The 12,452-nt window shown below is 36.2% G+C and overlaps 1 protein-coding gene across 1 annotated transcript; it reads left to right on the top strand.

Moving 5' to 3' along the window:
* Positions 1-2,217: 2,217 nt before the first annotated feature.
* LOC306803011 (granulocyte-macrophage colony-stimulating factor receptor subunit alpha-like) lies at positions 2,218-12,237 on the top strand. The gene is made up of 9 exons (XM_079307843.1): positions 2,218-2,326; positions 6,863-6,991; positions 7,084-7,256; positions 7,991-8,130; positions 8,772-8,810; positions 9,536-9,677; positions 10,202-10,292; positions 10,864-10,945; positions 11,830-12,237. The coding sequence occupies exons 2-9, from the start codon at positions 6,864-6,866 to the stop codon at positions 11,905-11,907; spliced, it is 873 nt and encodes a 290-aa protein (XP_079163969.1). The 5' UTR covers positions 2,218-2,326; position 6,863; the 3' UTR covers positions 11,908-12,237.
* Positions 12,238-12,452: the final 215 nt, after the last annotated feature.

Below are 12,452 nucleotides of genomic sequence, written 5' to 3'. Positions count from 1 at the left end.
CTGCCCTCAGAAATCTCCAACTGACCTTCATCTTGTGTGCAGGCAATGCCTTGCTGCTTTCCAGGCCCAGTGAGTAATCAGCCTTTATTTCTGTAACTTGTGAAGATTCTCAAAGTGGCCACATGAGGGTAGCCTAGGATCAGGTACAAACAAGCAAAATCATGATAGTAAAGGAAATAAGGAGGAAAATTAATACTTGTAAACTGAAATAAATGTCTGGATGAGTCATTGCCACACAGTGAGGACCTGAGCTGTATTTCAGCTTCCAGGTATTGCAATATCCAGAACACAACTGTCCTCAAGTGCACCTACTGGACAGCCCTATATTGAGACATGCTGTGTTTGGAGCTCTGCCCTCTTACAGAAAAATTCATATATAGTGAACTTCTGCTTACACTTTCCTTCCTGTTTCTTGACACCTCACATAAAAGGCCACTGGTTTAAAAAGATTAAACCAGAGCAAGAAAATCATAAATGTATGAAATATTGTCTTTTGATTATTAGCCTCTTGATTACTTTAACTGCAATGTTCACTCTTGGCATTAGCTATGAAGAGAACTAAATATAAATTGTAGAATTCTTATGTATATAAAAGGCTACAAAGCTATTCATATAAAAGTTATAAAATTATTCTGGTTTTAAGAAGAATACAGATTGACCCAAAAAATCTGTGGTAAAATGTGCTGGTCTTGAAAAGATGCCTTTAGACTACTCTGGCATGCAACTTCTCTCCCTTTCATTAAGCAAATCAAATCATCCTTCAGTCTGCATAGCTCCTAAGGAGAACTTCATCATCAGGTGGTCTGGCTTGGTGAAAACATCCATGTCTAGGGCAAACACTGATTATGAGACTCTGATTGACAAGACTGGGATGCTTGTGTAGTACCACAAATCCACTGCAGAGGTGTTCTTGGGTATAATCATGACATCTTACATGCCATACACCTAATTAAATTGTCTATGCTGAAACAGAGAGAGTATTGTTTACTCTAAATAAAAATAAAATATTCCGATTTTTCCAATCCATATGAAAATTTTTCATTAAGAAAAATTGGTTGAAAATTAATCAAGACTTCTATTCCAGCTTTGTTTCCAGTAACCTAATTCACTGTAGCAGTTACACCATCACCCAACTTCTCTAGTGCTGAGACTCAGGGTTCCAAGAACAACTCTTTTCTGAGAACAGAACAGGGTCTAGTTTCAAGAATTACAGACACTGAATAGTTACAAAAGTGTCAGCATTATCTCTCTCCTCCAGCAGACCTCTTTCAATTCCTCTACAGAGCAGCAATCAAAAGTCTCTATTTCTGCAGGTCCTGAAATGAAATGTCATAGCAGGGTACATTATAGTGCCCTGCTGTTTATTGCTGTACTAATAAAATTGAGGAATTGAGACCTAGAAAGAGGAAATATCTCAAGAACCATCCCCTACCTATTCCTCTGTCCAGAAAAGCAACAAGAACAAAGACTGACGGGAATGAAGATGTACAAGGTGCAGACAAACAGAAGGGGGACAGATTTTATATGACTTACCACTCATCCAGTGGCATATAACACCAGAGTAGTACACTCATTGAACACTATAAATAATCAGATTTGAATATTAAAATGACTTAGTTTTCCTGTTTAAATTATTTAAAGATGAAGAAGACTGAGGGCTCTCTATTCAGACTCTACTATGGGGTACATGAAGAGGCAGGTTCTGTGCTTCTCAGTTCCAGGAGACCACCACAGACAAGTTGATTTGGAAGACTCAGGAACATTTCACACATACAGAAACTTTTCCTGATCTGTGCATTGAATTTACCCAACCCAGAAAAATGTGTAGACAAAGCAGGAAGGCTGTTGAGACAATTTACATGGTTTGTTACCCACCTACAGGGAATGAGGCTGGCTAGTGCAAAGCTGGGGGCAGCTCTGAGCTGGTATTGCTGAACAGGGCACATCCCTGAGCAATAAGCAGAAAACAGTGACCTGAAGCAATGGTACCTGACCATTCTGAGCCAGAAGGAACACCATGTTCACCTGCCTGTCAGGTGATGCCCTGTACAAACCTCTGTGTGAAAAATGTGTAACAGAAATGACTGAAAAATTGTGTGAATCAGGCAATGAAGAGGGTGACCCTGTGCTCTGACCTACTTGTCTGCCAAGACCAGGAGTGACCCTGCTTCTCCTCATGTTTAAAGGAAGTAAGGGGAAGGGAAATGAGGCAATGAAATCACATAGTCAAAGCATGCAAGAATATACCAAGGCAAAGTCACAGTTTCTGTCCTTTTTGTTCTCCATTGCTGTGAGCACCACAGGGAAACAGATTTTCAAGGAGAAGGTAGGTTAAATTTTGTTTGTTTTTGCTTTCTATTTTCTTTTCTGTTTCTCTTTTATTTTACTCCAAAGAAGCTAGGTTAAAAAATATTGAGTTCTGTCATTTCTGCTAGTTTTAATGTTAAAATAACTGTGATACACACTGCCTGATAGCAAATGCCTGCTTTCCTCTGATGAATATCTTAGTCAATATTTTGATGAGATATTTTTTTCTACAGTCTGAAAATATTTGTATAATTGTATTTTAAAATTTGCAGAGTTTCCAGTATTGCTGGCCTCCTCCACATAACAGTATTTTGTTTGTTAAGTCAAACCTGAATTACAGAATTGGGGAGCTGTGTCACTTTCTTTTGAAAACACAGTCAAATTGGAAATGTTTGGATTTTAGGTCTTTGCATCCATAGAGTAAAATCACTAAATGGAGTGAACTCTTTTAGAAGTACTGAGTTTAGGCACCAGTAGAATGAAAACATGTCAGTGTCCTCTCTCTTTCATGATTTTAATACTTTAGAAGATTTCCCTGAAAATGCTGCAGGAATGCAGGTATGATTTTACCCCCACAGCACATTCTACATGGAAGCAGTAATTTCATTTCATATTTTCCAACTGACAGAAATGTCTTCCAAAATCTTTCAGAGACAAAGCTGGGAAATGAACTCAGAGGTCTAGTTTAATGTGCGATAGCCAACACAGACTTCCCCTTAACAAAAAAATAGTCATATTAAAAACTAGTAAGTTTTGGGGTTTTTTTTTCAGTTACAAGCCTTCCTTTTCTTTGGCTATAAAAATAATTGTGGGATCAAAATATGATAAAATAGATTGTTATGTGTTACTCATAATTAGCCAGATTATGGAGAGTTTTTATTCTCCTCTAATCACCTCTCCAATCACCCTAGAGGAGATGAGACACTGCAGTAGCATTTCAGCTTGAATTCCTAACATGACTATCCCCTGTGGAAGGGTTTTAGGGTCCAGGCTTCTCTGAGAAATAACTTATGCTGTAGCACAGTCTAAAGTAGCCAATTTTCATAGAAACTCCATAAACTACAGTACAGGAAGGAAAGAACTTCACATAGAAATACTCTATTTTCCTAAAGATTTTCATCAATAATCTGCACAGGACTTATTTAAGATGTGGAAGGAAGTTTGAAGCATCTCTGGGGAAAATAGCACTGTTCTACTGCCACAGTTTTTCTGAAGAGAAGCAGCCCATGATACTTACACCAGTATAAAAATTAGGAGAAAAAGACATTTTCAAAAACAAATTTTCTGTTGAGTATATAATAGTGGCAGTATTTTTGTTTAGTAATTACATGTGGATTCCAGGTGATATAAGAAAGGAAAGGAATGAATCCTCTTGTATTTTGCTGGCAAAGGTGGATAGCTCAGAATTAGAGAGATTCCTCTGGGCTATATTTTTGGTCAATGGAAAAAAATAAATATGGTGAAGCCTTCATTCATCTTGTCCTAGACTAGATTGAACAAACTGGTCTAAAGCAAGGTGGGCTTTTTTCAAGGCTGTTAAGATAGCATAGAATTACTGAGTCCCCTATAAGCATCTGTGCAGCTTTTCAGTAAGTTAAGGTAAGACAAACTCCACCTCACACCCAACAGCATCTTCAAAGTCAAGCTGAGAGGTTAAAGTAATTTAATTGTTTGGGGTTTTAAATATTTTTTAATTTCCAATATCAAGTAAGTTATTTAACATCTTTTATAAAGTTAATTATGTCTAAGAGTCAACTGTTTATGAACTTTTTAAATTGAAGAATTGCTGAATAAAAGTAAAAATTATATTGGGCTCAACACCCAAAGGTGAGATCCTGTCCTTCCCTGCTAGTAATGTTGGTAACCACGAATAATTTGAAAGTCAAATTTTCTTGTCTCTGATATTTTTCTGAAGGTAAGGTGCCTACATTGTTTCTGACGTTTTCCCCCAGAGATGGACATATTCTAAGCTGAAAAAATAGACATAAACAAATAAATAAATAAGTATAAATACTCTATGTACTTGAAACAGTGGATTGTTATGCAGTTTTGTGCAATCATAATTGCCTCTTTCATGAAAAGAATGTCAAGCATTTCAAATATATCTAAGATAGTAAAATATGTGAAAATAGGTTATTTGTGTCTGAAGCAAAGGATGCTTCAGAGGTTATTAACATACTTGTATATGTATTTTACTATCATCAAACACTACAGAAGGCAGTTCAGAAGAATAAGTGCAATACAGAGGAACTAAACTGGTTTTGGCATCACAGCTTGCAGAACAGACTAATAAGGATATGGTCCTACCTATTTTTAAGGAAATAAACATATGTAAGTGACAAATATGGGGCATTTCAAGTAGGAGTGGTTAAGCAAAAAAAGACATTAGAAAAATTCAGCTGGTCCTCAGCATAAACTGGAGGAACAAAAATATCCCTGTCTCTTTGAAATAATGTGAGATAAAAGTCTCATGAGTATTTAGCTCTATTTCAGGTGTTGCTAAAAATAAAAAGGTAATGCTGACAGTGTTGGATTAATAGACTAGGCTCAAAAATAAACCTTACAGAAAGTGTAGTGGTGTTTGTATATTTTGCTAGATTTTCTTTGGCATAACCACAAAAATATGAATACATAAAAAATGAAAAATAAATGCCCTAATTTTTGGAAAACAAATCCAGTCAGAAACAGTTATAGAGAGACTCATAGGTATTCGCAGCATATGCCTGAACATTTCCTTTGTTGTTGAACACTTTGACAGCTTGTTGGCCCACACAGGAATCAGGCTGTGAACTGATTTTAAATCAGAATAACCCTTTTTTCTTTATATTACAGCATTGCTGTAGGCTTGAGGAAGCCCATCTCTCTAAGACCCTTGCATAGCACCTGAGATCCTACTTCAGACTGCCACATTTACCCAGCAATTTCTCTGTGGGAAGACAATTTCTCTATTTGTTTTGTAAATGAGGAAGTGAAGTGCACAGACTTGGTTGGTCCTGGGTCATTAAGTGAGCCAGTGGCAGACCAGAGAACTGATCCAAGCTCTCCATCACCTCATCACAGTACTGTAATCACTGAACTCTCTAGTTTGTTATATATGTAAACTTACAGAAAAATTGGATGCAAACAACTCTGTGCTGAGAGCTTTGGTACTTCTAGTGACTTAGTATGGGTCAGTATTTATTACAGCTACAGTTGCTAGCCCACACTGTCATCTCAGATGAGCTTGTTCCACTATTCTGACAGAGGATGAAAAAAAAAAACAACCAAAAGGAAAAAAGCTGCTGAGAGGAGCATTATTTGTAATGATGATCACTTGTTTAAAGCTACTCACTACAGGGCCCCACAAGAAGTGACATTAGCACAGCCAGGATGGAATCAGGCAGGATCAATGAAGGATGGGAAAACAGAGACAGTGCTTAGGCCAACACTGCCATTGAAGGAAATGCTGCTGAACCAAGCTCTTGAAAAAGTTTCAACCTTCCTCTTGGAAGGGAGAAAGATTTCCAGAAATCCAGGTGTACTTTGACAACTTTCTCATCTCTTTAAAAATTTCTCTTTATTTCCAAAGATGCAAGAATCAGATGATCTTGATTTGATCTTGGAGTTTTAGGGCTAACTAGAGAGGTACATGAAAAGTTGTGTGTGTGCTGCTTAAACTCAGTGAATAGTGGTTGAATTAGTCTTGGCAAGCTGTGGCTCAGTCCTTCAATTCACAGTGGTAGCTGTTGAGGTACTGAATGTTCATCATTTCCTGTTGGAGTTCTCACCTTTTCATAGGGGAGAAACACAGAAGGAATTAATTCAGATTGTCAGTACAGGTTATGAGTTAACTTAAGCAAGCTATAAACTTCTGTTTCAGCTTTGTCTTTATTTTACACTAATTATACAAATATTCAGGCCTGTTTCTATAAGGTTCAGTGCTAACAAGATTCCCCTTGTCCTTGAATCCAAAGTACTGGAAGAGATCAACAGCCAGTTTTGATTCCTAATTGAAAAATATATAATTGTTTCTTCAAAATTGCAGCACTTCTGCAGGGATTAGCTTCAGGAAGCAGCTTCAGGGTTAGCCAGCTGTCACACAGAAGAAAGTGATGAATATCTTATTTAAATTATTAGTGCTTTATAATAAAGGGTGAGAGCACTTAAGACAAGCACAGCAGAGAGAACTTTGCCACCTTGCTCGTGGCTGTAGAATTTACATTCCACTGTGGACTGGGGCTCAGCTAAACAGGGAATCTAAACAAAGGGCACCACAGCAACTGTCTCTATTATTAACTTCCACTAAATCCCTGTGCTTGAGTTGATTAAAGACTCAGTTAAATCCCCATCACTTCTATGGCTTCTGGAACAATGATGGATAATCCTCATGGCTCAACACAAAATCATTGCTATCTCCAAGTAAGGATGAAACTACAAGACCAAAACAATTTGCAGTCGGATTTGCCAAGCAAGTAGCCAAAAACTTGCTAAATGAGTTTGCAAAGATCTGTGTTATTTGAGCAGTCATTCACTCTTTCTGCACAGTGGACATGGTATATTCTTTCTGTGTTTGCAGCATGAATGGGACAGCCATTGAAAATTTTGTCTGTGTCATTTTTAATGTTTCCTTCATGAACTGCACCTGGCATGTGGGCAGGAATGCTACAGAAGACACACAATATTTCCTGTACTGGAGGCCCCCAAAGTAAGTAGGTCTGCTTGAATATTGGGAATTTTGATTTGTGGTTGGAGGTGTGACATTGCCAATTTTTTATTGATGCAATATTTCATGTCAAGGAAAGAAGATGTCACAGAATGCCAAAATTACATCAAAGATAACTGTGGAAGGCACACAGGATGTCAATTCCAAAACGTGGCAATAGAAAATAGTGCTTATTTCCTGGTAAATGGGTCCAGCAGCGAAAAAAGCATTCAGTCATATGAGAAGAAAATAATACTATTCCAAATTGGTAAGCATTTTGTTTTTAAATTTGATTTTCAGTTATATGATAAAAGAATGAAGAATCCATCCCTGGGAAAAAGCATAGAGTTAAAAAATATTGCTCCCCATAACATGTATTTTTCCCTTTTTCTTAGCCCTAAAGTATAAGAATGGACAAAAACTAAGGAATACAGAAACAATCTGGAATCATAAGTCAGAAAATTTTGAACATTTCAATCATATACTTATTCTCTGAGAGAAAGGTGTAATCTTTTAGAGTTAACTAGCTAAGGATTGCTGAGTGGGATTATCTAGATGTTGGTCTTCCTATCTCATCATGCTGTCCATCCACATAATGAAAAGAACCAGTTACCTTAATGCTGTGAGCAAAAAAATCCTTTTTTTTTTTAATGGGAGAATGTTAAAAAAATTCTGTTTAATTTGAATACAATAATAAAAAAATCCTTAAAGCCACGAAATAAAACCAAGCCTTCATAAATCATATGCTGAATTCAGTAAAATGTAATAAATAGTTTGTGTTTTTAGTTTTCCTTATTGTTGCAGCTGGTGCTCAATGCTCCTCAATTGAAATGTTAAATCAGATGGTCTTGCTTGAGAAAATGGGGACAATATAGAAATTCTGCTAAAGTTGCAGCTAAAGTTGCATTGCATCTTTTTAGATCAGTTGCTTGAAGATCTACCTATATTTTTAAATGAGAGAGCTATTACTGATCAATAGTGTTTCTGATTATATTATTGTAGAAAAACTCACCCCTCCACTCAATGTCACAGTGAATTGTACAGAAGCTTCTCATAGATGCAGCATTTGGTGGCAACCACCTCGCACAAGTCATGTGAAAATAATGAATTGTTTCAAATATGAAATTGTCATAGAAAACAAGGTAAGAATTATTATGACATTTGATAGCATTTTGTCTCTATTTCCACATGTAACACATGTACAACCCGTACACTGTTCTCATCCCCTCCTTTTGAAAGCTTGGATGAATATGGAAAGTGATATCACATCCTTCAAATATAAAGTTCTAAATATTTGTCAGAATATTTGTGATCTTGTTGTTCCAACAGTAAAAAAATTTAAAAAATTAAAAGGAGACATAACTTAGCTAAATTAAATATTTAAGAATGTAAAGATACGCAGACAAAAAAAACCAATGGAAAAGACATTGTCCAAGTTTATTTATAAATTTCAGATACTTTCTTTTAACAATTAAAATGTAAACATTTTGTCAATCTTAGCCTTTTCTTTTTTGTTGTTTTTTTTTGTTGTTGTTGTTGTTTAGTGCTTTGATACTCAATCCTGCAATCAGATTTAAGTAGTACAATATTTCAGAGCACCAGTGAAGAGGAAAAACCACTTAGTGGAAGAACAGTTTAAATGTCATCGTCTTTAAAATAAGGCATTTAAAATATTACATGCACTTTTTTCTTTCTGAAAATCAAACATTCATGAGAGAAGACCCTTTACTACATAGCAACAAAAAGAATAATCCTAAAAATTAAGCTTTTCTCTTGTTACTAGGCTGATGCTGAGAAAAACACCAAAATCGCCTCTGAAACAGTAAGTCTGTTTTAATCTAACATTTATGCTATATTGAAATTTCTTCTGTATCAGAGCATCTTCCAACCAAATTGGTTTGGTTTCACATTGCCTGTTTCAATGTACTACACATGCTCATTATTGATAAATTTTCTAAATCTGAAGTTTTAAACTGTTGTTTATAAAACCTGGCACAAAAACACCTGCATATGTGGAGTTTTTTACTTCCTAGCAGATTCATATATATGTAAAAATATGGATCATGATTCTCTGTAACACAAAAATGTGGAGAAATTTTTCTTTTGTAATACCCTATGGAAAGCATTGAGATGTAAGAGGCAAGAAAATGTTGCCTCAAAGATTAGGCCAATATAAAAAAAAAATCAACTTTTTACTTCTCTATAATCTGGCTATCAAACTCTATTTCACTTTTGAAAATATCCACTGTAACAAGGTGCCAGATCTTTAAATATTTTTTTTCCTAAAGTCCCATTGCTTAGCAGAATCTAAAGAGACAGGAAAGCATATGGCAAATTTCATCTTCATATAACCCATAATAAAAATTTCAAACAAGAGGAACCAAGATGAACAATCTAACTTACTAAGGGATATTTTTCTACTCATTATTTCACTCATCTGTCCACAGAAGGATTATATAAATGCAAAATAGAAAATGTAATCATAATTATATAAAAATAATACAAAAAAAATTATCATGCTTATTGTCACTCTTATTTTGCATTTAGAAAGCAATCATTGAAAAGAACTCCTACCTGTATGAAAGCTTCAGCTCAGGAAAAAGGTACAGCGTCAAAATCAGAGCAGCAGATGCAGGCTTTTGTTTAGTAAGCCGAAACTGGGGAGAGTGGAGTACACCTGTGGAGTTTGGTAAGAATAAAAATCCATTCCTTGCTCAGTTATTATCTGTCTGCCTCATTTGTTACTTCTTGCTTAACATATTGATAATTTCACATGAGTTTGCTAGGACAAAGACAGCTGAAGAATTGCCATGTCTCTTAATACTGGGGAGTTCCCCAGTCATTCTTGGGAGACAGTTCTTGCACGGGGGTAGTGAAGGAAGCTGACCTTTTTCAGTCTGTTGCCAGCTGTTTTACTTCTTCCATCTTTGCTCCTGACTTTATAAACTGCTTTTCCTGCTGTTGCTCTCTGTCACCTTGGATATTTAAATACTCTGTAGGACTCAGTTCCTCAGGTCTGAAACTCCTGTGGACAGCCCACGTGCTCTCAGCCATCCTATTCCTTCTCATGCTACAGGGAGTGTGGTGCTGAGCTAAAGAAATCATTCCTTCACATGTGTTTGACATTCTGACACCAAGCAGATGGCACATAGCTGTGCAATCTTTCATGTCCTGTGATGCTAACCAGCACTTTGATGATTGCTTGATTTTCAGGAACACAACAGGTCACATCCACTTCATCATATATGCTGTATCTGATACCGGGGCTGACAGCAGGTCTCACACTTTTCCTCTGCATGACAGTGTAAGCCTTATTTCTTGTGCAAAATATTTATTCTGTAGTTGAAATAACCCTTCGTCCCCCAGCAGAAAATTTATGGCTTCTTTTTAAAGGAGACAAGGGAGGGAGAAAATTGACACTGAGCTACACTAGGAGCTGAATGTTCTTCAAGTGTGCTCTATACTTCTGATTCTTAATTTTCTTGTCCACTTGATTAATATAGCACAATGATTTCCAGTACTGACAAAAGGCCTTATATCTGTACCTCTTTCCTGCCATCAGACCCTGCAAAGTAAATTGGTGGCATATGAAAGTTTTCCCACATTTTGACAACATTTCCTTTTCATATACTTAAAAAACCAGCATCCTATGAGGCCTTAGTAGGTCATAAAATAAATTATTGCCATCCAGATTCAGAATGACAAAATTACAACATTGTATTCAGCCTATGTAATTTTTACCCACTTTTGAATTAGAAGAATACTACTTATGTCTTAGAGAAATAAGATGTTACCTCAGGAGCATTATTATGTAGTTTGTGTTTGTGTGTTTGCAAAGTAAGACTTTTATTCACCAAACCTTTTTGTCACTGTAGAAGGGCTTATTTGAAAAACACATCTGCTACAGTACCACAGCCAAGGGACCCATTCCGTGAGCCCTCTCCAGTGGATTTCCAGGTATGCTTTCTTTCCATTTGCCTGGAATTTAAAAATTTAGTCTCAAGGGTGTGACCTAACTGTCAGAAAGATGCACACAAGAAAAAATCAATTGTCTTTCTTTTTCTTGTTCTTGGGATATGGTCAGAGAAAGTTCATATGCAAATAACTTGTCTGTTTTATCTTTTCCAATATGAAATAATTGCAAGCATTGGAATAAATACAGTTTCACCCTGCTCTCCCTATAAGCCATATGGTGTCACTAAAATAATGCTGAGCATAACTTTCTCAGCACAATAATAATGCAGAATCAGTCAGGGAGAGAAGGGACGAAGAAATCTTCAGGAGTTTTGCCATGCTAGTATTTGGCAATGATGCTAAAGCAGGTAAAAGTTTCTAGTGTATGGTAAGCAAGAAAGTAGAGCAGAATGTTGAGAGGCGCTGACTGTGTGGAATGCTGGAATGACTTGTGAGAAGGAGCAAACAGACAAACGCAGCAGGAACTGCCCTTCCAGAGAGCGTGTTGCAGTTTGCTGCCATTTGCAAAGTCTTTAGGTTGGCTGCAGGCAGGTCTAAAAGACAAAATTTGTCTACAGGGACACACTGAATTACTGGCAAGTCTTTATAAATCTATTTATTTTCTCTTCCTTCATCATGTTAACTTTTCCATGTTTTAAAATATGATTTTTCCCAGCTTTTTAGTTTAAAAGTCTTCGTTTGTCTTTGGGAGCCATATGGAAGGAAGATCTAGACATGTCTACTTTGGTCTTCTAATTGACAGAACCCTGCTGCAGGTTTTATACCACAAATAACAAATCTGAATGACAGGGGATTTGTAAATCAGGACCTTGTGACTAATCTCATGCATGAAATACTAACAAAATCTAATATTCTTCCTTTAATAGACAGAATATATGAATCTATTAAAAAAACAAGGAACTGAAGAAATAATAGATATTGAAGAAGTGATGGAATGCAAGTGAAATGAGCAACTTGATTTTTTACAAGCATACATATCTTGTCGGCAAAAATTAACAGGTTTTTCATATTCTCTCACTCCTGGAAGCAGTGAGAAGAACATTGACTGTAGAGACAATTGCCCAAAAACTTATCTATAAAAGCTTCTTTGTATTTGGTTTTATTTTCTATGAACAGTTAAGTTTGGACAATTTCTGCTTTTTATTACAATGAATATTGCAGTATTTCAGAAAAAAAAATTCAGTATTGCTTTGGAAGTTATTATACTGTTTTTCAACACCATGCAAAAGAAAAAGTAAGAGCAACCAAACTTAAAGGGTCGATTCAGGATCTCCATTGGTATCTCCATCCATACTGAGATTGTGATCAAGAATAAAATTTGGCATCTGTGTCAAAGCCTGCTGTATGAATAACAGCCAAGATCAAGATCAAGATCAAGATCTTAAGAAAGATCACTTGCTCATGCAAAGTGAATGCTATTAAAGAGCTCAGGATACATTTTTCCCATAAGTCTATTTGTTACCTCTCATTTTTCATCTCTTCCAGTCTG

This window comes from Erithacus rubecula (genome assembly GCF_903797595.1).
Source record: "Erithacus rubecula genome assembly, chromosome: 1".
NCBI lineage: Eukaryota > Metazoa > Chordata > Aves > Passeriformes > Muscicapidae > Erithacus > Erithacus rubecula.
This window is presented reverse-complemented; position numbering and strand designations above follow the sequence as displayed.